At 34.8% G+C, this 24,788-nt stretch overlaps 1 protein-coding gene across 5 annotated transcripts in view; it reads left to right on the top strand.

Annotated features, from left to right (window-relative positions):
• The window catches only part of TBC1D32 (TBC1 domain family member 32), an 89,191-nt gene that overhangs the window by 25,669 nt on the left and 38,734 nt on the right, over positions 1–24,788 (top strand). For 4 of the 5 annotated variants that reach the window (XM_074862393.1, XM_074862391.1, XM_074862394.1 and 1 more), the window contains 8 exons: positions 1,310–1,389; positions 3,070–3,208; positions 3,910–3,997; positions 5,550–5,668; positions 6,293–6,409; positions 10,324–10,412; positions 22,715–22,837; positions 24,045–24,153. In XM_074862393.1, the coding sequence (XP_074718494.1) occupies positions 1,310–1,389; positions 3,070–3,208; positions 3,910–3,997; positions 5,550–5,668; positions 6,293–6,409; positions 10,324–10,412; positions 22,715–22,837; positions 24,045–24,153 (864 nt within the window). The remainder of the gene's footprint in view (positions 1–1,309; positions 1,390–3,069; positions 3,209–3,909; positions 3,998–5,549; positions 5,669–6,292; positions 6,410–10,323; positions 10,413–22,714; positions 22,838–24,044; positions 24,154–24,788) is intronic. The other variant, XM_074862392.1, reaches the window with a different exon arrangement.

Below are 24,788 nucleotides of genomic sequence, written 5' to 3'. Positions count from 1 at the left end.
TTACTCTAAAGCACCACAGCATTTACACATGCACAAAAGACTTCTTTGCACATTAAAATCCTTCATTATGGTGTAGAACATAATTTAAACACATTGTTTTGACACATACAAGGTAGGTAGGCTGAATGTGTCAAATTAAAAAAAATCATGAAAGACTTCACTGACAAGTTGCCATTTCTTCACATCACTTTGGAGGTCAAATTGAGATTGAAGTGGAATCTATGTATTCAGGACTTCAGGAACCAAGAAGTTAGTACAGGAAAGTCACATTTTCAAGTCTGCCATCTTGATTACGTTTTAAATTATTTTCTGTCATTATTCAATTTTAAAACATTTGAAGTTTATAAAATACTCTTATCATTTATAGTGTAGCAAAAATGGTGGGCTTTGGTGGACTCTGTCCCAGCAGTAGTGACAATTTTTTAATGGAGAGACTGGTAATTTGTTTCCTCCTCTTTTACACATGTCCTGGAGTTCTAAGACTACTGGAGAAACAACTTTTTTCGGCAGGTTCTGCTGGAATTGTGGGACAGAACTTGTACAGATGATAATAAAAGGGGAACTTAACAGATCCAGGACAGCTGACTAGTTTAATAGAGGAATCTTTTGTGTATTTGTTAGATCACATTTACAACAGAGTAAATTAATGACTGCTCACTTTCATTTGAATGGTGCAATTTGCTTTTTATCCCTAGAAACGTGAAACAACTTAAATCATTCATATTAAATATACAGTTTTTCACATCAATTATTTTCAAATATCATTTAAATTAGAAACGCCATCAAATATAAAAATATCTGTGTCTGTAGCTCTAATTATGTACATGCCAATATAGATAAATTTAGATAATTTATAAATGAATGAAATAAAAATTTGCCATATTGTTTAATAAATATGGTGTTGAGTTGTTGACTCCAGAGGCTGTTATTTCTTTTACTGTGACAGAAGTGGAGTAAAGAATTGCAGTCTCATTTTTATATTTATTAATCTTTTTTTTTTAATGCCAATTTTTGCTTTGCGAGTCTCCAGTTAAAAAGTAAAAAGAAAGAGCTTTTTATTTTAAGAATTCTAATAAAAAATTATAATATGTACTAACTTTAAAAAGGTTTATACCCAAGGAAGAAATAAAAAATAAGTTTTTGTGGAATAAAATATATAGTGAAATAATGTACTCTGTGTGAAAGGCTAGACTACAACTTGATCACTTTTTTTTTTTTTAATATATAACAAGACATTGAGCAAGATCTAAAGTTTAAAAATGGTGTAAATAAACAGCAAGGAGGTATTTACTTACTTTTTATTTCACAGATGAGTTTGGTTTCAGAAAGAGTACCCACTCCTGTAACTGGTGCGAAGAGTTCATCAATAAGTCTAGAGTCAAAAAACATGTAAGTTGATGCTTAATTTATGCACATGCACAAGTGTGAACACACATTGCTACTTTATCCACAGTTGGGGTGTCTTGTAACCCTGTATCTTTTTGCCAAAAGCATAGTGGTAGGTAGAGGGAGTGAAATCATCCTAGCATAGGTCTCAGTACAGTTACAAAATTGTTCTTGACCTTTCAGGTCTTTCTTGGCTTACACAGTTGTGTCTAATCTATGTAAAATTGACTTATAGTTGATTCTCTCTGACTACAGAAATTGGTTTGAGGAAAATGTGAATTAGAAAGCATAAAACAAAATAGCTGTCAGAGTTTATTTTACGGCTTTGATGTGGTGTTAAAATGCTGTTCTGCTGAATGGTATCTACACCGTCAAAATATTATGTAGCAAGATTTTCAGCCAGAATGCTGCCAGCCTGATACATATTGAGTGAAAGGCATCCCCCCATTTATAGTAAAACTTAATGTCCCTTTATATAAGTTTGTATGCATTAAGATGAGTCATATACAATATCTCTGAGCCTGAAAATTCAGGGTGATGTTGGTGTTAGTGCAAAACCTAGTTAATTAAGTAGATTCTTGTTTATACTTTACCATAGATTTTACATATAATTTGCAAAGATACCTCACCAGTTGTTACTCTAGTCTGTAGTGTTGACACATGAACTGGTTATAGCAATTCCAATCTAGTGGGAAAAAGAAATCTAGGGATGGAGAGCTCTGACTGATGAGGCTGTTACTAATCGCTACCATTGACATAAGCTACAATTTCCTCCGAGCATCTAGATTTTTCATTTAACTATGGAACAAGACATGCTGATATATTTCTGGGTGAAATTTTTGCTTCTGAACATGACATGGCAGGGATTCTGTGGGAGAAGTGTCTGAAGTTTGGGGTGATAGTTGACTGCTACGAGAAAAGCTGCATGCTGCTTGTTGGTAGGAGTCAAAAATGGGAAATGAGAACTAGAGTAATCTGGTAAGCAAATGCTTTTAGAGAAGCAGAATCACGAGAGTCTAGTGATACCTACAGGGATGGTACCTAGTCAAGGTGATGTAATTGCTTCACTTTTCTTCTTAGGGTGTAGAATATTTTGTAGGGCAGAGGGTATTATCATACTTTATTCTTGCAATTGCTGTTCTTCATGCCATGTCTGTAGAAAATATCTTACATTTACTGCTGTTAGTATGTGAAGCTATTGTGTATATATAGCTCCTTATTTTCATAATTCTGTACTAATTTCTAGCAGGAGCCTCTATCTCCTCAAATGTGAGTTTTTGTTAGTTCCTCATAGTGTTTTTACATCGGTGAGAAATTCTGTGCCTGCTGTGCTGATTTGTAACTGACTCATTAATACCTTAAGGCTTGTCTAGAGTCAGATAGTAAGTCGTAAGTACGTTTAAGGGTGGTATAGGTCTTTTGGGTTCCCCATTACATCATCTTTCTGTTCTGTGTTCCTGCCTAACCGTCGTTTTGTCAGGATGAGTTTGAATGTTTGTACAAAATACAGTCTAATACATATTACAACTTTCCCAAAAGCTTTTTTTTTAAACTAATGTAAACATATAGAGTAAACATAGAGTCCAGTGAATGAAGTGTTTTCAAAGGTAGAAGTTGTAGTTTTTCTTTTTTCCTGTGCTTCTTTACATATCTTTTTTTATTGTTATTTTGCTACTCTTGCAGTTTGTTATGGGAAGAGACTTTGTTAGATGCTTTGCTTAATTTTTCTGCCACACCCAAAGGACTATTTCTGCTTCATAGTACAGGTGCCATGAATGACTGTGTGAACTTTATGTTCAGAAGCTTATCAAAAAAACTCCAGGTAAGCATTACAGAGTCTGTAGAGTTTTCCTTTCTTTTAATGATTGTAAAAAAATTAAGAAGAAAGAAAATAATAAAAAAATAAATCCAGGAATTATTTTGTCACTTAATTTTTGCAAAAATCAATTTAAAAATGTAGCTTGTCATCTTTGATATTGGTGCCACACTGATTGGGTGTTGCTTATCTTCAGAATGTCAGGCATATATTTAATTTTTCTGACTTTTACTGTAAAGTTTGAAATGCTAGGAAAAATATTTTTCTTTTTTTCTTCTAAGTGAATTTTTTTCCTAGACCACATTGTAGGTGGTTTTGAAATCTAGTTATGCTAGACAATACTTGAAATGTAACCAGAAGTTGGTTAATGTGCATTTTAGGAGAAAAACCATAATGTTACAGACATCCTACTGAATTTGTACAAAAAACATTATAATGCTAACATTTTTATTCTGTGCTGATGTTGCATGTCTCAGCCATAGTATTTTGCATTCAAATTTTGATAAGATACTTGATAAAGGTCTTCGGTTTGGAATCTGACCCTGGTAAGTCTGTAGAGGATAACATCTATGAGCTCTTCAAGTCTAACTGTACAGTGGATTAAATTCTGTAAACAAGTGTAGGAAAGATCAATATTTAAGAGATCATTTGAGAGTTTTATGCCCCCTGAATAACTAAAACTGTGCTTTTCCATTTGTTACTAACAGACAAACGAATATGAGGAGTTTGGTAATAGAGTGATTGTTACGCAAATGGCAACAACACCAACGGGTGCAGTAGCTCTACAGAGTTCAGGTAAATAAAGAATGATGTTATTATGAACAGTTACATGCTATAGTCTTGCATATTAGAAAAAGTCAGTGAGAAAGATGCTAAAAAAGGTCAACTGAGTAGAATAATTTCAACAGTATTAGCAAAATCTGCTTAAATGGCTATTGACGTCTTGATGGAAATTTATTCTTTTCAACTTTTAAGTCATTCACTTATCTCGATGCAAGGTTTTGTTTGTGTTGTTTTCTTTTTTTCCTTAAATTATGAAAGATCTTTACATCATTGGTTTGGATTTCCAGAAATTTCATGTATGTACATGAAGACATTTATATTTGTTAAATAGTAAGTTGTTAACAATTTGCAAGTGCTTCTTATTGATCTACAGATCAGAATTAATAACTGTTGATTTCTGTAATTTGTATGTACTTTTCCGTAGTTACTGACTGCTCAAAGAGCAAGAAACTGCAAAGGCCTGAATGTCATTGGCATTCCTGTACAGTAGTGAGATGGAATTGAGATTGTTTGAATTGACAATTCTTCTCATATGTCAACCCATACCACAAAGTCCCTTCAGATTCATTCTCAGATAACTCAACCGTTGCCATGCAACCCAGCAGTCTAGGTAGTTGTTATGTTAATACTAGAATCTTACTGATAAAGTAAAGCTACTGTCTTAAGTTGCTAAGAAAGTCCATAAGGTACAAAAGTTGCGAATATTCTCTCTGAGTATCTAGAATTGGCTGGTGTGTAATTAAAATGACTTGACTGAAAGACTGTCAGAAAGGCAGGCAAATTCTGCCAGTCAGGGAAACTGATTGTTAGTTGCTTCTTATTTATGCCTCTGGGACCTTTCAGAAAGCAGGGAGCAGATCTACTTGAGGAGTAACCCATCTGTCCTGTTTAAGGTTCTCAGCCAAGTTGCTTCTTATGGCCCTTGGTGTCAAAGACAAATGGTAGACCAAAAATAATTGGCATTGATTTTTCAGCCCTGAGAGGATGTTGTATAATGTACGTAAAGTTTATACTATAAAGCCTATAACTTACATTTAGAGATTTCAGAGTTAGATGGCGATCCTTCCTCTTCTATTTTAATATTTAACATTTTAAATTCAGCTAGTAGTGCTTCTCTTAAAAAGACTTCTTCAGTCCTTAACTCTTCATTGTAGTATGTTTTAATTTATTAATGAGTTATAGTAAATCTGTATTTTTAAAACCACAGAGCCAATACTAGCTAAGCCTTGATCTGTAGCAGTTAACTTGTTAAAGAACATCAGCAGCTCATTTACATGGAAGATATATAAATATCATCCTACTCTAGTATAATAGTCTTTGCAAACTGTTGCTGTAGATTTTAGATTGAATACAAGCAGGCTGCTATAGAAAGGTAGTTTGACTAAAGGATTGAGAATAGCAGGGAGAGTAACCCTCAGGCAGTCTATCTTGTGAAATTTTAGTTCACAATGTAGATAATTTTGAGAATCTGAGTTAGAATTGTGGTATAAAATGTTTTATAATACAAAAGTTGTTTTTCTGGTATTCTTGCCATTCTCATGATTAGAACAAAAATTTGGTTTAGGTTTTATAAAGACACTTGTAACTGAATTATGGACTCTTTTGGAGTGTGGAAAAGATGATTTGAGAATAACCCAACCCAAAACTACTCCAGTTGACCCTATTGACCAGAGCTGTCAGAAGGTGAGAAATTACTTAGTCTTCTGTATTGACATGGAAAAAATAGTGCTGTAGTTCAGAGAGGATGATACACACCTTTCTGTGAATTTTCACTGTAACTATACCTGCTTCTTTGCATGTGAGGCTAAATTAGTATAATACACTAGTCAAATGATGAGTGATCGAAAAGATTCTTGTGTTGCATGGCAGGTCACAATGCCAAGAATCCATTAAAGTCAGTATAAAATAGTAAGTAACAATCATGACAAAAGTGAAAGTCTTAAAATACTGGCCATCAGTTCATGTCTCTGATTACTGTAGCAGGATTGGAGAGACTGACATGTTTTAGAATATGCTGTGTCTCTGGATTTTAGAATTATATGATAATGAAAATATTATAATTTTCAAAATTGCTTGTACAATTTGGTAGATAATACATATTTCACAGACAATACTGCCCTTTTAGGTTATATAGACACCTGCCAGGGTTTGCAGTCTTATTCTGAGCAACATTATTTATGTCAAGTTCAGCCTACAAAAAAGGATAATAACTAACTTAAAGTAAATGGGAAATAATTATTAATGTTTACTTGGTTATACTTAACAGATTAACATTCCCTTTTGTCCCCCCTTTTTTTCTTTGTCTAGTCTTTTCTGTCTCTGATAAACTTGCTCACTTACCCTGCGGTTTTTGAGCTCCTGAGTAAACAAGATATACCAAATAAACCAATGTATTCACTCCGTGAAGTACCTACAGATATTATTGTAAGTATAGTTTTTATTTTGAAAGAAAACTAAATACATTTTTCCTGAGAAAAGGTTAAAATAATAGTAGAATAAGTTTTTTCTTTTGACTGAAAGATTTTGAAATTTTCTGCATTTTGTATTACGTACAGCATGAGGGCAGTATATGCACATATCACTTCATGTTAACCTAAATTTTCATTTTGAAATCCTAAAGATAATGTAAAATTTGATGCCTAATTTAAATTTTCCTGGCTTGTGTTAGAATTGTGTTTTTCCATGAAAAAAAGTGACATACATAAACACCTCTATATGAGCATGCAGTTAAATACTGGAAAATGCTGGAAGATATATATACTCTTATTTTATATAATATTGCTCTATCACACTATCTGTTGATTTCAACAAAAATTAAAAAAAAAAAAACAACAAAAACAAACCAAAAAAACCTCAGGCTTTCTTAATAATACAGATGATTCGCAAACTTTAAAAATCACTAATTGGAAAGTTACGGATTAAGACATATTTCAGTCTTAAGAAAAATAGTATCGCCATTTCGGTATTTAGTATTATTTTGTATGAGTTCATCCAACTGCAATCCATTAGGGCTTTTTTCTCATCTACAAAGCACCGGCAAATTTAAACTGTGGCTTTGAGTGGCAGTTAAAATCAGATTTTTGTCTAATGAGCTAGTACTTTGAATTGCTGTTGTGTTAAACTGTTTGCTTAGCACAAGCTCTGGATTGGTGATAGTTTATGTTGTTTAGACAGAGTGTATCATAATAGTGTATGTTATGTTTGGAAGGAATTTTTTAGTTCTTTTTTGTGATACTGTTTTGATGATTTCAGGAGGAAATGGGATGATAAATTCCATTTTTCCCATCCACTCAATGTTGGTGTGTCCACCAATGAATAGTTCTGTTCAGTCATCAAGTTTTCTGAGGCACTGGGAGTGGGGGGAAATAGATGTATGTTTAAGGTGATAGATATTTGAGAGCTTTCAGATTGGGGTAGGTCTTAAGCAATGATTTTTGTGACTTTTGAAAGCCCATGTTGTTTTGGCTTTTGAGGCACTTCAAGACTTTGGTGGAATTCTCTAGGTTTCCAGAACTAGCAATACCAATACAATTGTTCACAGTTCCCTGGACAGTTACAGATGTTTTAGATGGGGTTTGTCTCACTTAACTACTGTGGAACAGTGGGTTTTTTAAGCCTAAACTAGTCATCCAAGATATTGTAGTTAACAGAAGGGAAATAGTCAGTTCTAATGTTCATTTAACAAATAATGGCTTTGTCTGAGTACTCAGAAAACTTCTGGGGTTAAGCAGACATATATAGATTTGTTATAACCAGGTTTTTGGGCAGTGATTGCAGAACACTAAAGGTAGAAGATTTGACCAGATGTAACTCTGGTTAGAAAGCAAAGTAAAAGCAATTTCGATGATACTAGAAGATTTGATTAGAAGACCTAATTGCTTTGTTTTTCTGTATTTCTGAATCATGTTACATTGCCACAGAATCTGACTTGTAATATTTTTGCTGAACTATATTTGATAAAGCACAGAACTTAATCATCTTTGTATGCCCTTTATTTCTCAAATACACAGGATTTAAACATTTTTTTCCTCCTTTGTATTTTTGGCTAACTAGTTGTATTGTTGACTGAACAGATCTTTATTTTGTGCCCTCAGGAAAACTTTTCTTAATACGTGCCAGATCTTTTTTTTTGTTGTTGTTGTTGTTACTCTGCCATACAAAAATATTTTAGAACATGGAGCAGATGGATCAGGGCCCTTCTGCCTGTCTCTGCTTTTCCTTTGAGAGGTTCTACAGTACACATATGCAAGGGAATGTACCCTCCAGATCTGTAGCTTTGGAAAAGCATGTTAAAGCAGGTGAATTTTTTTGTATTCAAAAAAAGTATTCAAAGTAGATGACATCCTACCTGTAATAATTAAGTTACTATTATTAATATTTTTCTGATTGGACCTTGTGTGTGACCTAGTTCATTATCTTCCTTCCTAATATCCCAAATCAGAGCTTGATCTGCTTTCTCAATGGTCCTCTCTCTGTGCCTGCTCTTTCTACTCTTCTGCAGTCTCCAAGCTTTGATATATAGATGAGAGGAGGAGGTTGTTGCCAGAGAAATATGCCATGGCATTTAACTCTTTGTATGTGCAAATATCTAAAAAGGCTTAAACTCCCCAAAAAATCAATTGCTTGCATTATCAATTTTATGAACAGCCTTGAGGTCAGAGTTGAATTGTTTTATTGTGAATTTTACAGTTGTCGTGGTTTAATCTCAGTCAGCAGCTCAGCCCCACACATCTGCTTGCTTACTCCCCCCAGTGAGATGGTGAAGAGAATCGGAAGCGTAAAAGTGAGAAAACTCATGGGATGAGATAAAGACAGTTTAATAGATAAAGCAAAAACTGCACGCACAAGCAAAGCAAATCAAGGAATTCATTCACCACTTCCCATCAGCAGGCAGGAGCTCAGCCATCTCCAGGAAGGCAGGGCTCCTTCACACATAACAGTTGCTTGGGAAGACAAACACCGTCACTCCAAATGTCCTCCCCTTCCTTCTTCTTTCCTCAGCTTTATATGCTGAGCATGATGTCATATGGTACGGAATATCCCTTTGGTCAGTTGGGGTCAGCTGTCCCAGCTTTGTGCACCCCCATCCTCCTCACTGGTGGGGTGGTGTGAGGAGCAGAAAAGGCCTTGACTCTGTGTAAGCACTGCTCAACAATAAGGAAAACATCCCTGAATTATAAACATAGTTTCCAGTACAAATCCAAACCATAGCCCCATACTAGCTACTATGATGAAAATTACCTCAGCCCAAACCAGCACTATTATGAACATACTATGTGGAAAAAGTGCATTCTTCACATCTGTCTCCCCTGCAGCTCAAAAAAATGTAATAGGGAAAATATGGTTTCGCAATATTTTAATTAAGAATGCATTTTATGAAAACAGTTTACTTTGACAAGTTCTAGATTTTTTTTTCTGCTACTGGCAGTTTTACTTGTGGTGTTTACTCTTACCTCTGTTGAAAACCAGAGCTTTGGTTGATTTTGTGAAAGTATAGATCCTAACTTTTCTCACATATTATATTGAAATGACTCATTGATCTAAACAGTTGAATAATAACTGCTTCTTCTGTTTCTGAAACTATATACTTCTTAAATATGGAGAAAATAAAAGTTTCGTTTTAATTCAGATTAAATAAAGCCCATAAGGACTCTGTAGTTTGTTTCTTCTGACCACTGCACAGCAATCTGTCTCTGAGACAATAACATCAGTGAATGTTTTAATGCATTTCTTAGTCTTCTAATGAAATAATTTCTTCAGAAGCAGTTTGGATATGCAGTGAACCCGAGGGGAAGATAATTAGGTTGGATTTGTGGAAGAAGTGGGAAGCAGCCACAGGTTATTGTCTATTACATGAGATGCTGTGGGGTGAAAGATGTAAGCCTTAATATCCAAGCCAAGCCTTGCTACACAGAGTAAATGGCTGTGTTTTGAAGAATGTAGTACTGACCAGTGTTAGAAAGGGTATTATACTAAAGGATTTGCCGTTCTTTTCATTAAAATAGGTACATACACATTTCAAACATACAAAAACCCGTTCAACATTTTTGTTGTGTTTTAATACTAAATAAGAATTGGGATACCTGATATACTAAGATGTATGTTTAGTGATTTTTTTTTTTTTTTTTTAACTGAGATTTTATTTTTCCTTAACCTTCTGTATGGTTTCTTTTTGCCATTGAGTTTTATGGTGGAAAGCACCTCTTCTGACAGAAATAATTTCAATGTGTGTTTTAATAATAGGTTTCATTTTGTAGTAAACATCCCTATGAAACTATTACATGCATAAAATATAAAATCATACATGAGGCTTTTTTTCATTTGTCTTCCTTTGGCAGGATATCATTGACAGGCTTATAATTTTGAATTCAGAAGCTAAAATTCATTCCTTATTCAGTTATGAACAGTCACATATCTTTGGTCTGAGGTAAGATGCTTGTTTTTTATTCTCTGGTCACATTAACTAAATAGGGTATAACATGCTTGGATGTGTTGCTTCTGCTGAGATAACATTGTTTGGTTTTTATTATGCATGAAGGTAAAATTCCTTCTTTTTTTCTAACATAACAAGATTAAATGAAAAATGGCCTACAAAATGAGAATAGTGATTAATCTCATTACTTGTAAATGGATATATTGTAATACGATAAGCAGTAATAGAAATTGCATGTTGTTATTTTGCCTAGTTGATTGAAAAGAACATGTGGTACATCCATTGTAATGCATAAAACAAAAATCATACCAAAATACTAAAATAAACAAAGTAGTTTTTTTACAATGTTTATATCAGAGTTTGGTTTATCTGTACTTAAAATTATTTTTTAAAGTATTGGTGTAACTATCATCAGTTTAACCAAAACTTATTTTGAGAAGGAGAGTACCTTTTGATCCCAAACATTCCTAGAACCTGAAGGAACACTTAAAATATGCTCCCACTGTCATGCTCATGTTTTGTAATATTGTGTTTTATAATATTTTAACATAGAAATTAGTTTCTGCATTTTTTTCTGTTTTCCTAAGTTGAGTATATAAATCCTTGAATTCGCGTTTTTGTTATTAACATATTTTGTGCAGTTCAAATAAAAGATCTGCTGGATTGTACTTCATAGTATGGAAAACTTTGATAACCTTGTGTGTGTGGTGGTTTAGTCCCTGCCGGGGTCTGAGACCACGCAGCCGCTGCCCCTCCCCCACAAAGGGAGTGAAATACAAAGCCCCGGGGCTGAGATGAGGACAGGTTTAATACAACAGTGCAACAGCAACACAACCAACAACAACAATAACAGTAATAACAATGAACAGAGCAAGATATCTACCAATACAGCAGTGAGAACAGAGAGATGGCATAACACACGCGTTCACCGACTCTCCCGCGCTTGGGTGCCAGGAGGTGACGTCAGCATGGTATTGAATAACCTGGCTAGAGCTTCCCCCCACTGCTGGGGAAACTTAACCCTATCCTAGCTGAACCAGGACACCTTGCTTGGGCAAGATATAGCTGAATTGATAAAGTACTGCAACGTTAGCTTCCTGCAGCTGTATTTGTATTTTGATATCACAATAAAATTGTTTCATAATATGTATGAATAACCATAAGATACAGTGTAATTTGCTATTAAGGATGAGCATGGAGGAGATGAACAGTGGCAAAATTTGGAGTTGGGAGATACATGATTTTGTCATATAAATTAGAAGTTATAAATGCTGCTTTGGAGGAAATCACTAGTTGGATAGGAATGAGAAGTCCTAAGATGAAATTTGAAAAATTAAGATATTAGTCTTTATTTAGGATTATACTGACACCATAAAAAGCTTGGCAGAACTCCCTTTGATTTAATTAGGGATAAGGGAAAGTTTTACAGTTTAAAATAATAGTTCGCTTTTAGATTGTGGTCTACCTTTATAAGATAACAGATCTCTCCTACAATGATATTAGGAACCCTAGTAAGGTCGAGACAAAAATGAATTATTCAGTCTGATTGCATAAGCAGTTGACTCCCATGCTGTAAGAGACTGGTACACAAATACATGGATCATGTGCTGAAGTTGTGTTGAATGCTTACAATACTCTTATCAAGGCCTATACCCTGTGAAGCAGCATAAGTACACATATGAGCAATGTAACAATGTCATGTAGTCATGTAAAAGAAGCTATATTGTTACACAGATAAGATAAGCTTTAGAGTTCACTGTGGTAATAACATTTTCTGCTGGATACTGACAAAGTCATTTTCAGTGTGGAAACCTACCACATAAAAGTGGTAGATATTGTAATAATCAAGTAGTAAACAGTAAAAGAAAAGATTTTTAAAACATTTAAATACAATTTTCAGTAGAGGCTTCATGTTCTGTAGGGACTTTTGGAATCTCAGTGATACCTAGGACCTCATGTTTACCTTCATTTTTAACAGATTCACTCTTTTTTTTTTTTTTTTTTTTTTTTGATTGTTCAAAAGCCCTGTGCCCTTTCCCCCTTGCCTTTCTTTGCCTTTCCTGTAAAAGAAAGGAAGATACAATTCTAGGGATTTTAATATGGGCCTGTGTATACCACAGATAATATAAGAGTGTGTTTTCTTATTGATTAAATGGCTTTTTATGAGCATGTGAGGCTTTCTGTACAAATGTTTTTTTGCAAATAATACAGAATTGTCACATATAAGCTTTCTATTATGACTAATTCAACTGCCTGCACAAAGAGAATTTTTATTCTTACATAGTTATTCAGAGTTCCCTATTAAAACGATACCAGAATTCTGGATGATTCTGGAATTTGTCATGCTTACTGTATATTTGACAGTATTAAGACTTGCAAGAAACCCTAGGCTACATTATCTGAATATGAGAGGTATACAGTTTGTTTTAAATACCTTTTGAAACGAAATTCTGTGAGCTTTTCTGTGAGCACTGCTGACCGCAGACATCTGTGTTCCGTAAAGTGAACCTTGCCTTGTGTAGTTGGTTTGCTCCTTGACCAAATTCCATCAAGAATACCAAATTCAGCAGCAGTTAGATCAAATATCAGATGCTTAATACCTCTGAAAATTTAGAAAGTTAATTAGAAAGAGCAAAATATCTAAATTTCTCTTTGCTGCTATGTAGAAATAAAATTAATTGTTTATGATAACTGCAACATTGAAAAACCAAACAGTTCTGTGACTGAATGATTTTGGTGAAACATTTGTCTAGAAACATTTCTTTCTGCTAGACCTAATACCAGTAGTACAACCAAACCCACGTTCTTTTAATTGTTCACAGATGTACACTGCTATATACTTTGTTATTTGTACATGTGGCTCACCCAGAGTTGAGTGCTGAACTTCAGATCTGTTTAACTTATATGTTATACTCTGAGATCCTCTAACCCCCTCTTATTGTTCAAGATTTGCTTGCTTGAATGTTAAGCAACTTCTGCAATTTAGAACTACATTTTTCTTTATATGTATATTGTTCATCAGTGACTTAAAATTATTTTGTTTACTGTGTAACTACATATAAACAGTCTGTTTAATCCAAAAATGCACAGATGTATCTATCTATGTTTTTAATGTTAATATTACATTTTCTAGTGGATGATTGTTTTCATTTTGAATAAGTATGAATTCTGAATTATTATTCTGAAGGACAATACTGCAGAGGCTCTACTGTCAACTTCCCCTTTCAAGCTTGCCCGCTCTGAAAAGTGGTGTGCATGCAGCAGAAATCAAAGGGAAAATGTAGGGAAGCTAGATACGGTTTTGCATAGCCAACAATCTATAAAGAATGCTCCCTAGAGTGCATTCATACAGACTAGGTCCTGTGTGATCAAGGTAAAATACTCAGTTTCATAGCAAGCAATGGCCTGATGCAAATCTGTTTTTCTTGCGATTCTTAACTTGGAAGTATCTTGGCCTAGGATTCTTCAGTAGTTTCAGACACTGATCTGGTGTTCCTTTAAGTGCAGGTATTGCGTCCTTCTAGGATGAGATTTATTCATTTGAAGGTCCTTTTAAACTCATTTAAAAAAAAAAGAAAAAGATTAATTATTGAAGGGAAACTTTAGGCAAGAAGTTGGAGGTAAGAATAGAAAAACAGAATTAGACAGTTCCTAATCCGTGTATAGAAAGTTTTTCAAATTATCAGTTCACTCTCAACTTCAAAGCAGATTTGTAGTTATTTAGAATCAGGAAGTCTCTCAATCAGTCAATATTGGTTGATAAAAGACATCTGAAGTCTGTCTCTTTTGTACAGGCTGAAAAATCTGGATGCACAGGAACTAATGAAAAAATTCAATACTCTTTCTGTTTTAGAAGATTCTGAACTTAAATTGCTGTCAGGCAACAAATCCTAGAGGAAGAAAATTCACAGCAACAATCAAAGTAATAAATTTTAAACCTACTAAACACAGAGAATTTTCTATCAGAGAAATAAAGCCGATCATTAAATTAAGAAGTGTACCCATTGATCTTATAAGTTATTGGATGTGAGAGAACAATTTTCATAAAGGTGTGATGCTACAGATCTTAACCACCTTCCTTTCAAGGCCAAGCTCTTTGAATCTCTGTAATTTAACAAAGGAATTAAGTAAACAGTGGTAACATACTTTTTCTTCCAGACTGATGAATTATATGGTATCAAGGCAACTTATCTACTATTTCAGTACAGTGAATACATCCATGAGTTGTGAGTTTTTACAGCCTGCCAAGAAAGTATATGCATACTATATATTTTCAAAGCCTCTGCCTAAAGCATTATTCAGGCATTTACATATTGCTGTTCTCTCTATTCAGAAACTTGAGTTTTCTGTGAATGTTAGTGATACTGTGTTGTTAGCTGGATTAGTGTAGCAAAGTACCAATTTTTTATCTTCAATAACCAACCCCCCATCCCTAAAAAGTATCAATACTCCAAAATAAATTCAAAGATACTCCATCAGTGTTGGCTTGCATATAAAACAGGAGAAACAGTATTACTGAGAATAGGCATAGACTGTGGGCAGTGGGAGGGGATTAGAGTTGGTCTATAGGCAGCTTTGCAAAAATTCCCCTCATTTAACAGAGTACTTTTATAACATATACTGTTCCTGGAAATTTTTTTTTCCTTTTTTGGATATATCATAATATGGCAGTAATAGGCATCTGAATACTTCAAAGAAGAAGAAAACCCAACCCTTTCTTTGATTATTTTGTATACATATGCCACTTGAATTTTTTTTTTTTTCTTTTCCCCCCGGTGCCTTCTTTTGGCTATAAGTTAGTAAAACTCATAAATATTGTGAGGTTGAAAGATCTTTTGTAAGTATATTGTGAATCAGAAGAATCTTTGTTAGCCACACAGTTGTTTGCTGAAACACCTCATGCTAGTGAGCATCAAGCAACAAGGACAGCACTTTGTTCAAGAGTTTGGCTTTCTGCAGGAAAATACCTGGAAAAACTCTGCAAGTAAATCCTTTTCCTTCAGATATGCAAATTGGAACAGTTTAATTTTAAAGACACAACGTGCTTCTTAGCATTAGAGATATCTGAAGGTAATCTATTTTGTAGAATCGTAATTTGAACTGCAATGGAAACAGATTTATTTTAGGCCTGTATAAGGTAAGGCTGAAAAAGGAGTATTTATTACAATGCTCTCTGTGAATTGTCTAAATGCATTTATGTTTCTGTGGGATTATAGAAAATTGTAAATATTAGTCTGTCACATGTTCATCAATATCAACCCCAGGATTGTAGAGCTACAGAGCCTGCTACAGATAGAAAAAGAGTATTAGCTTGTTATTTTCAGATTTGTGTAATAAATATTTTGACATTATTGTCACACTTCTTTTTGTCGTGTAAAATACCATGGTGAATGTTTTTTCTTATAATACTCATTTACTTGCTTGCTGAATGGGTGCAAAAGATTATAAAAATGCATTGTATTCTGTTGGCGTACAAAACTAGTAAGAGAAAGATTTAGGAAAGAGAATTTAAATGGCTTACACTATACTGACATCAAAATCAATCAGTGTCTTGAAATTTGCCTCAAAGCAGTATGCATTAGTCAAAATTTCATCTAGTGCACACCAGTGAAATACAGGTGAATGAATAAAATCCTACAGGAGCTGGGAGATAAACAAGAATGTGATAGGCAAGAGATAACCTTGTGGGTTTAGGAAATACAGATATTAAACACTGCTGCATTCTTTTCCATTGTGTTTTCATCTGCATTGTGAACACACCCTCTTATATATAATTGAATTTTAATAATGAGGTAGCTTCAACATATGAAATACTTTGTTCCCTTAATTGTACTTACATTATGTGTATTGTTAATTAAGAGAATGTGTGATTTTAATGATTGCAACACAATGGAAGGAACATTAATTATCTTGTTTTCTAAAGGTAGAAGATATGAATCCCGATCATTCTTTTTCCTCAAGTCAATGTGCTGTTCAGATTTATCCCCTTTCTCTTTTTGTTAAAAAGCATTATGAGTAGTAGAAGCTTTTTGAAAATGTTCGTATATAATTCTTTAAAATCTCATTTATTATAAATTGAAGCAAGACTTTTTATTTAAAACTGTTTTTAAACAAATTCAGTTTCCCCTTTGGAAAACATGGCATTTTTTTTCTAGTTCATGTTTTTGTTTTCCATCTTCATTGCAGAGCCAGAAACAAGACTGTACTTCTAGCTTTACATATATCTTTATTTTAAATATACTGTCATAGCCCATGAACACCGTTGTCTGATGTCACTGATAAATCTTTTTGCTTACTAACATTTGAATGACTGGCTGGTACATTTACTCTTGCAACAAGATTTATGGTGCTATTGGCTGGATGTACTGAAGAAACCCTTCTCATGCCACATCCTGTGGCATTCAGCACCCTTATGTCTTTGTGAATGGAAGAAAGCCATGTTCATAGAGTTCCTCCTCTTGAAGGGAATGTGGAGTATGGTGGGAGGGGAGGAATTGAGCCTAACAGGATTTCTTTCTTCCTTCAAACCTGCCAGATCTAAATTATCTTGTGTTGGAAGCATGAAGGATTATGTAGTCCTCCAGTTATTTTCTACCAAACCTTTTTCAATTAAATAAGGAGAATTGATTGAGTTAATTAATGACCCATTTCTATTATTTCAAGTGTGTTTTCTATTTAGTAAGTGATAGTTCTTTGGAAATGAACCTCTTACTTACAAGTGTGCATGCTGGATGTGTGTGAGGGACAAGACTTCTGCAGTAGTGATCACTGGAGTGCACTTGTCCTGTAAATCTTAGGCCCCTGTTTAATAATCCAAAGGTGAAAGAGGACAGAGTCTACATCAGTAGTGATGGTGATTTGCAACAGGATTATGTTGGCATGCTTCCACATCATGTAGTTATACAGTTAATTCAGTTTTTTGTTAGTTTATATATTAATAGAAGTTTGTTAGGTTTATTAATTAAAACAATTTATAATTACTAAAGTACAAACAGCAGATTCTGTGATAGGATTATGTCACTTATTTGTTGATGGTTGTTTTTCTTCACTGAGGGAAATTAAAATGCTTCACTTCCTGCAATTTAAAATCTGTTTCACTCTGAGTCCTCTAGGCTGGCCAGTGATACTCATGAAAAGCATTTTTGTTTAGCTAGGGAAACTCTTTTACCATTAGCAATCACATTACAAGTGAGTTGTAAATACATTGGGTAGCTAAACTGCTGTAGGTGCTCTTTTGAAAATCTTTTCATGTGGAAAACATCATAAGGAATACATCAGTTCCTGAGTTTTCTTACTGGGAGAAACATGACTGCCCTGAGGTAGTAGCTTCCAGTGCCCCAGGCATGAGAGGTATACTCAAGGTATTGGTAAATACTCTGTATCCAGAAGATCTTGTATTTTTCAAAACCACTATGTCCCCCCTTCAGTGGGACAATTAAAAGCCTTGATTCTTTAGCAAGACCACATGCAGAGGCATGTTCTCTCTGCTCATTACTAATGCCCTTTGTTCAGTCTGCAAAGGCAGCGTGCAAAGCTTTGTGTGGCTGAAGCTTCCAAGTGCCCTTTATGTTCTAACGCTGACTTAGGTAGCTTTTGGCTTTTTTTTTTTTTTTTTGCTAGCCATTTGCCTTTGTGTACTGGTCCGGCACACTTGATAGTAATTGCCACTCGCGGTTTGGATCAGTGTTCTCATTGGAGCTCAGGCCATTACTGAAAGCATAATAAAGAATAAATCAAATGGGTAACGTAGGCTCTGATGTTAAATGTTTTGAGCCTGTCCCCCATGATGATGACACTGGAATTTATTTAATGAAAATTTTGCTTTTGGTTTCTCTGTTGGTATACATATTCATTTAGGAAGAAGGAGGTCCTGCTACTGCAAAGAGGTTCCAGTCCTTGTTTTTTTCAACTTATGTTTTTAATATTGATTCCTGGGAGAGAAAGAAAGACCTTACCTTGTCCCATAGCTGAGTTCTCTACAAATATGCTGTATATTTTGCACTGACCTGAATCAGCCATGCCTGTATCTATAGAAGGCAGTAACTGCAAGGCAAGAGGAAACCTTTTACTAAAGACCAGTTTTAGACCTCCATTTTGGGGTCACATCACTGGACCACCTTACAGACAGCATAGATGCAAGCATTTCAGACTTGGTTAGCCATTACACACTGCCTGAACACATGTTACTGAGATTGCAATATAATTTACTTTGGATTTGCTGGTTTCTTTTTTCCCTATGATGGATGGACTTCTGCTTATAGCATGAAATTTTATCTTTTGCTGGGACTATGTACTGGCTGGGATGGAGTTAATTTTCTTCATAGCAGCCCACATGGTGCTGTGTTTTGTGTTTGTGACTAAAACAGTGTTGCTTACACAGCCCTGTGTTGGCTGACACTGTGCAAGCACTGCTCAGCAACAGAGCTGGCTTTTCCCACCCCCCTCCCCAGCAAGTAGGCTAGGGGTGTGCAAGAGGTTGGGAATGAACGCAGCTGGGACAGCTGACCTGAATTGACCAGAGGGATGTTCCATACCATATAACATCGCACTCTGCAACAAAAACTCGGCGGGTGGCAGGTTGGTCTTGCAGGTAGCCATTGCTCAGAGACTGGCTAGGCATTGGTCTGCTTGTGGGTGCTGTGGAGTGAGTGAGCGAGCAACTGGGTGGGTGCTTAGGTGCTGGGTGGTCAACCCACCACAGACTATTACAACACTGTATACAAGAACAGTATCTTGCATTTTTCACTGCCAGCTGAGCATTTACAGGCATCCCTGAAGTGAGGACAGAGCATCAGATTGGATTTGGAAAGAACATATGTTATGAAAGTAAGGAAGAATAGTCTATGGGAGTGTAGTTGGAACTGCAGAAAACTAGAATTGGGTTTACCATAATAAAGGTGGTGTTTGAGAGAGGTGTGATTTGAAGGTGGCAGGGGGGATAGCTGAGAAAATGGGAGTACAGGGAAAATCGTATTTTGTGTTCTTAAAAGGAACGCAGAAAAAATATTGAGAAATATGATAATAAGCTATCCTCATAATGAGTTTTTTTAGCAACTTAGAGAAATTCATAGATGTTTAATTATATTATTTTCAGGTGAAAAAATTTAGAGAGGCAATATAAAATTAACAGTTTTAGAAGCTAGAATTATTTACTAGCTGTTTTATATCCCGTGAAGGACCTTTTGTTCTGCCATAATTAGTCATTATGATTCCATCTAACAAAACCAATGACATAATCAGTTTACATAGGTACACAAGTACTAGTTAGCATTCCTTCTTTCAGACTAGAGATTTCTACAGTGAAGTATTAGTTATGATATTATAGTTGAAGGGATAGAATCCAGGGAGCAACCTCCAAGAAAGACAGGGATGACATAGGACAGGAAATGCAGAATTCAGAACCAAAATTACTTATAATAAGCAATAATAATAATCTATAATAATAATTATAATAATAATAAAATTACTTATAATATTACCATATTTTCACAACTATGAAATTTATTTTGATTTTTCTGAATTTTATAGAACAGTAACTTTAAAGAAAGACTGTCTTCAGGTAACCTTTTACTTTATTGCAGTTTGTTCCTGTAAATATGGTGTATCTTATTAGTAGTTTTCACAGAATTATAGAATCAAGATTGAAAGGGAGATTGAAGATTGTGTAGTCCAACTGCTCTGCTCAAAGTGTGTTCAACTAGAGAGTATTACTCAGGGCTGTGTCCAGCCTCATTTAGAATATGTCCAAGGCTAGCGTTGCTGCAAGATCTCTGGGCAACTTGTTCCACTGTTTCACCACCGTCACAGTATGTTAAAATGGAAATTCCTGTGGTTTAATTCATGCCCATTGCCTCTTGTCCTTTCACTGTCTGGCTCCATCTTCAAACCCTCCTGACAGGTATTTATACACATTGACAAGATCTCCCCTGAACCTTCTCTTCTCCAGGCTGAGCAGTCCCAGCCTCTTTCTCTATGTCAGATGGCCCAAGCCCTTAATCATCTTTGTGGCCTTTTGCTGGACCTGCTTCAGTGTGTCCGTGTCATGCTTTTACTGGGGAGCCCAGAACGGGACCCAACACTCCAGGTATGACCACACCAGTGCTGATAGAGGGGAAGGGTCACCTCCCTCACATGGCCTTCTGGCAGTACTCTTCCTTACACAGCCCAGGATGCTCTTGGCCTTCAAGGGCACGTTGGTGTCTCATGTTCAACCTGTTGTCCACCAGGACCCCCAGGTCCTTGTCTGCAAAGCTGCTATCTAACTGCTCATTCCCCAGCCTGTACTGTTGCATGGGGTTATTCCTTCCTAGGTACAAGACCTTGCATCAAAGCATATCTTCCAATTTTCAGCAACATTTACGTTGGGAATTCTATCTTCTGCATTTAAAACAAAAATTTTAAATATATCAAAGATATGCTTTGATTTTATTGTATTATATCTGTCAAGGTTTTATACCTTTTCATAAGCATGCATTCCTTCTAGATAGGATATTGGGCTGGGTGGTCTGATGCAATTCTTATGTTCCAAATGCAATTAAAAGCAAGCAAACAAATCTCTACAGCTATATTCAAGCATTCTCACAAATACACACATATACAATGTAATTTTTTTTTTTTAGCTTCAAACTTTATTCTATACATTTATGACTTTGGAAGGTAAGGCAGTGGAATATTGTCTTTAACTAAATATCTGAACTTCAGTGATGGTATTTTTAAATGGATTTTTCCGTGTAAATGAAAATTTCATTTGAATACCCCAGCAGAGGCTGCTCATGTTAGATCTCATATATTTTGTCATTTATCCTACTACTATCCCTTCTACCTAATTTTATTTGCTTATAGTTGGCTTTATCTTTTTGCTCTACTTTGTGTACCAGAGAGATGTTATAAGGTTTTTCAGCCATCAGTCTTCTCCCAAGTGGTTTTTAAACAGGTTCTTCGCCATTTAAAGTCATCATACTTAACAGAAGAAATGGCCCATCTTCATCATGGTTTCAGTGCTCTTTTTGTGGATTTTTATTCTATATAATAATAAAGAAAAATATAGTTGAACTGACATTTGTTCATCTCTGATTTAGAAAAGTACTCAGAACAAATTAATGTCAGGAAATAGTTAATATAAAAAAGGACAAAATTGAACAGATCAAGTTATATTAAAAAGAGAAAAAGATATATTATCATCTTGAATATTTAATCCTTGGCCACAATTGTGTGAATTTGCAGGTGTTAAATTATCCAGAGAATGGCTTGTGAATTTTTGCTATTGTCAGTAGAAGCATACTAGGAATTACATGGAAGAAAATAAGCATTGGCTAACAGACTACAGATTTCAAACAATATATGTTCTCTAGTTCATATCAAGTCTTACGTGAATGCAAAATATAATGCTGATCTGACTTAATTTATGTTGCGTTTTATGACTGTGATAAAACAGAAAATAAAAATAACAACAAGAATGTTTAGTCATATTATTTTCCATTAACAGGAAGCCTTCAATGAAATTAGTTTGTTGCTGTGTTAGAGTGAATAGATTAGTTAAAAAAAAACCAAAAAGTAATATGATTTGGATTGCCCTACATCAGATTTACATGAAATAGATTGGAGTATTTTCACTGTTAATTTGTCCTGAAGTTATAAAAGAAAATTGTATGTAATGTGTTGTCATGTGCTCTTACGATTATTAATTTCATTTATCATTGTTTTGTGTTTCTCTGAAATAAAAAAAAAACCCCACAGCAGATTTGTTGGTTTTAACATGTTTGTTACATGTTAAATCTTTTATTGCTTTTGAACTGAGTTAAATTTGATTACTTAAAAGCCTGTTTTCTGAAGGAAAGATATATTTTTTTGTCTCCCTCCCTTCCTCCCCCCTTTAGACAATCTGATTCTGAGTTGCCTTACCAGCATATTATTGTATAATTTCTACATATTTCACATGGAATGTCTCATTAAATCCATGTCACTTTTGTTATTCTGTGATACAAACTCAAAAGCAGACTGAGCTGACCAGTGAGTATTTTCTCTGGTTGTTCAGTGCACACAAAAAAAATCTGTTGGGAACCATTCCCTGTTTGCTCAAGGCTGTGCCACTTGAGTGGATAAAAAGCATATGAAAGAGTGTTCCTGACCCAGTTCTGTCTGGGTATTTTTCAGACCCTTCAAGGTGGTTTTTTTTCTGGGGTTTTGTTTTATTTTTTTTTCCATTTTGAGATCTCATAAACATATTCACCTTTGTCTTAGTCTTCATTACTGGATTCCTGACTGATGTGCTATCACTGCAATGTGTCCTTCTGCAGGTTGTTAAATGTGCTATGCTGTGAGCTTAATACCCTTTTGCTCTTGGAGACTCAGTATAAAGTGTCACAGGTTTTACTAACCGCTCAGGAGGAAAATGTCACAGAAACTTCAGAAGGACACAGGTAAGAAGTGACTGATGTAAATGTTATTTTAACTATCAAACTTCTCTCCTGAGAACAAATACATGAATACCTTAGTGACTTTGAACGTACAAATGCTCTCACTGAAGTTGGCTTCTAATGTGCGTGTTTACTTACATGCACAGTTGCCGTCAATCTTAAATTATTAAAAGATACAACAGTCTTATTCTTTCTCCCATGTCCACCTCAGAAGTGTAAGAAATAAAAGAGCAAATATTTTTGTAAAAAACAAAGTGCAAAATTTGTGGATGTAAATATGCCTTTTAGTTTTTATTTTATATTATTCTTTTATGTTCTGTATATAATATAAAATCAGGGTATTGTTTTAATGTTTATGAATTAAAGGCATCTTCAGTACTTTGGGGGTTATTTATTAATTTATTTATTTATAACTTAGTTGACTTTCCAGGTTCTGGGACTTTCCATTCCCGACTTGTAAATAAAATTGCACAGTGCATCCTTTCAAAATGAATAGTGAATTTTTGGGCCAGAAGTGGGCAGTCATTTAGTCACAAACATTTTGTCCTTTCTCTCTGACTGCTGAATTTTAAGAACTTTTTCCTCTTACTGTTTGCTATATGGGACCAGTACAGAGTTTAAATCAAACAGTATGAGTGAAATATCAACAGATATAGATGACTGTTTACTATTTGAGGATGAAACCTACTATTTCCTTACTAAGGAAAAAGTTGTAAGAAACTTGGTGTATAAAACCTGATATTTATTCCTTTTAAAAAATTTTGTACCTTGGGCTACACAGTGACTTCAGACAGCAAGTTGGCTGTGTGTTGTTATGAATAGCTCTGCTTATTTGTGACAGCAGAAATTTGCTGGTAAGCCAAATAAGGAGCAACTTTTGATGGTCCATTAACTGTCTCTGCCCTAATTACTGAGCATGTGGGCATAACAAAGCTTGCAAAGTTTTCTGCTCCTTTGTGTCCAGTAATTGCTCAGATGTTTCCAATCAGCAGCAGGTAGGGAAGGGTGAAGTTAGGATAATGCTTGCAGACATCTCAAAATACTTCATGTTTCTGTTTATTTCTTTATGCCTATGTGTTTTCCACGTTGTGTTTTAACTCTGGTATGTGTCTCAAGGTATTCTTGCTCGTTGAAGTTTTGTGAATTAGACAGTTGGTAAATCACAGTGGTTCTGATTTTTGGAGTTTTTTGGATTTTGTTTTTTTCCCAGAGATTTTATAATTGATGGTCTTTCAGTGGAGAGAAACCATGTTCTTGTAAGGATAACTCTGATTGGAGGACCGCAGGAAAGGATTTTGCCTTTGAGAGTACTAGATAAGGTTAGAATCTAAAGTTTAACAGTTTCTCTTTCATTAACCCCTGCCTTTATTAATTGAACATTCTTGCAGATAATTCAGCATGTGAAAAATTATTTAATGTTAAGAAATACCAGCCTACCTTTAGGTTTATAAAGGCCTAAAATTTTTAAGAAGTGATACACTGGAAAAATTCATTGTTCCCACTATCTGGGGACTGGTATGTGTCTAGGACAGATGAAGTGTTTATATTGCTCCATTTTAATGTTACTTTTCGTGGTATAAAAGTGAATGCAATTTGTGTTTTTTTTTTACTTTTACATTTCTGTGTTTTCTTTATTAGCTTTCTATTTCTTATATCTTCCCTTTGTTTGATATTTTTTCCATGCTTGGGTTTTCACCTGCAGTATCTAATACCTGGAGCTTTCACTGATGTTCTAACAATGCAGTGTTTGTTAAGCAGCTCCTTTAAATGTTCTGTTTCTCACTGGCTCTGAGTCTCATAAAGATGAAATGCAAATTACTGTCAGCACAGCAAAGACAGATAGATCAATGTATAAAATTGGAAATACACTTTTGTGGGGTTTTTTATTTTTGTGAAAGCTGCAATTTCCTTTTTGGTTTAAAAAAAGAACTGTAAAATCAAAACTGTCAGTGGT

This window comes from Strix uralensis, chromosome 3 (assembly GCF_047716275.1).
Source record: "Strix uralensis isolate ZFMK-TIS-50842 chromosome 3, bStrUra1, whole genome shotgun sequence".
Taxonomy (NCBI): domain Eukaryota; kingdom Metazoa; phylum Chordata; class Aves; order Strigiformes; family Strigidae; genus Strix; species Strix uralensis.
The sequence above is the reverse complement of the archived record's forward strand: the minus strand, read 5'-3'. Positions and strand labels throughout refer to the sequence as shown.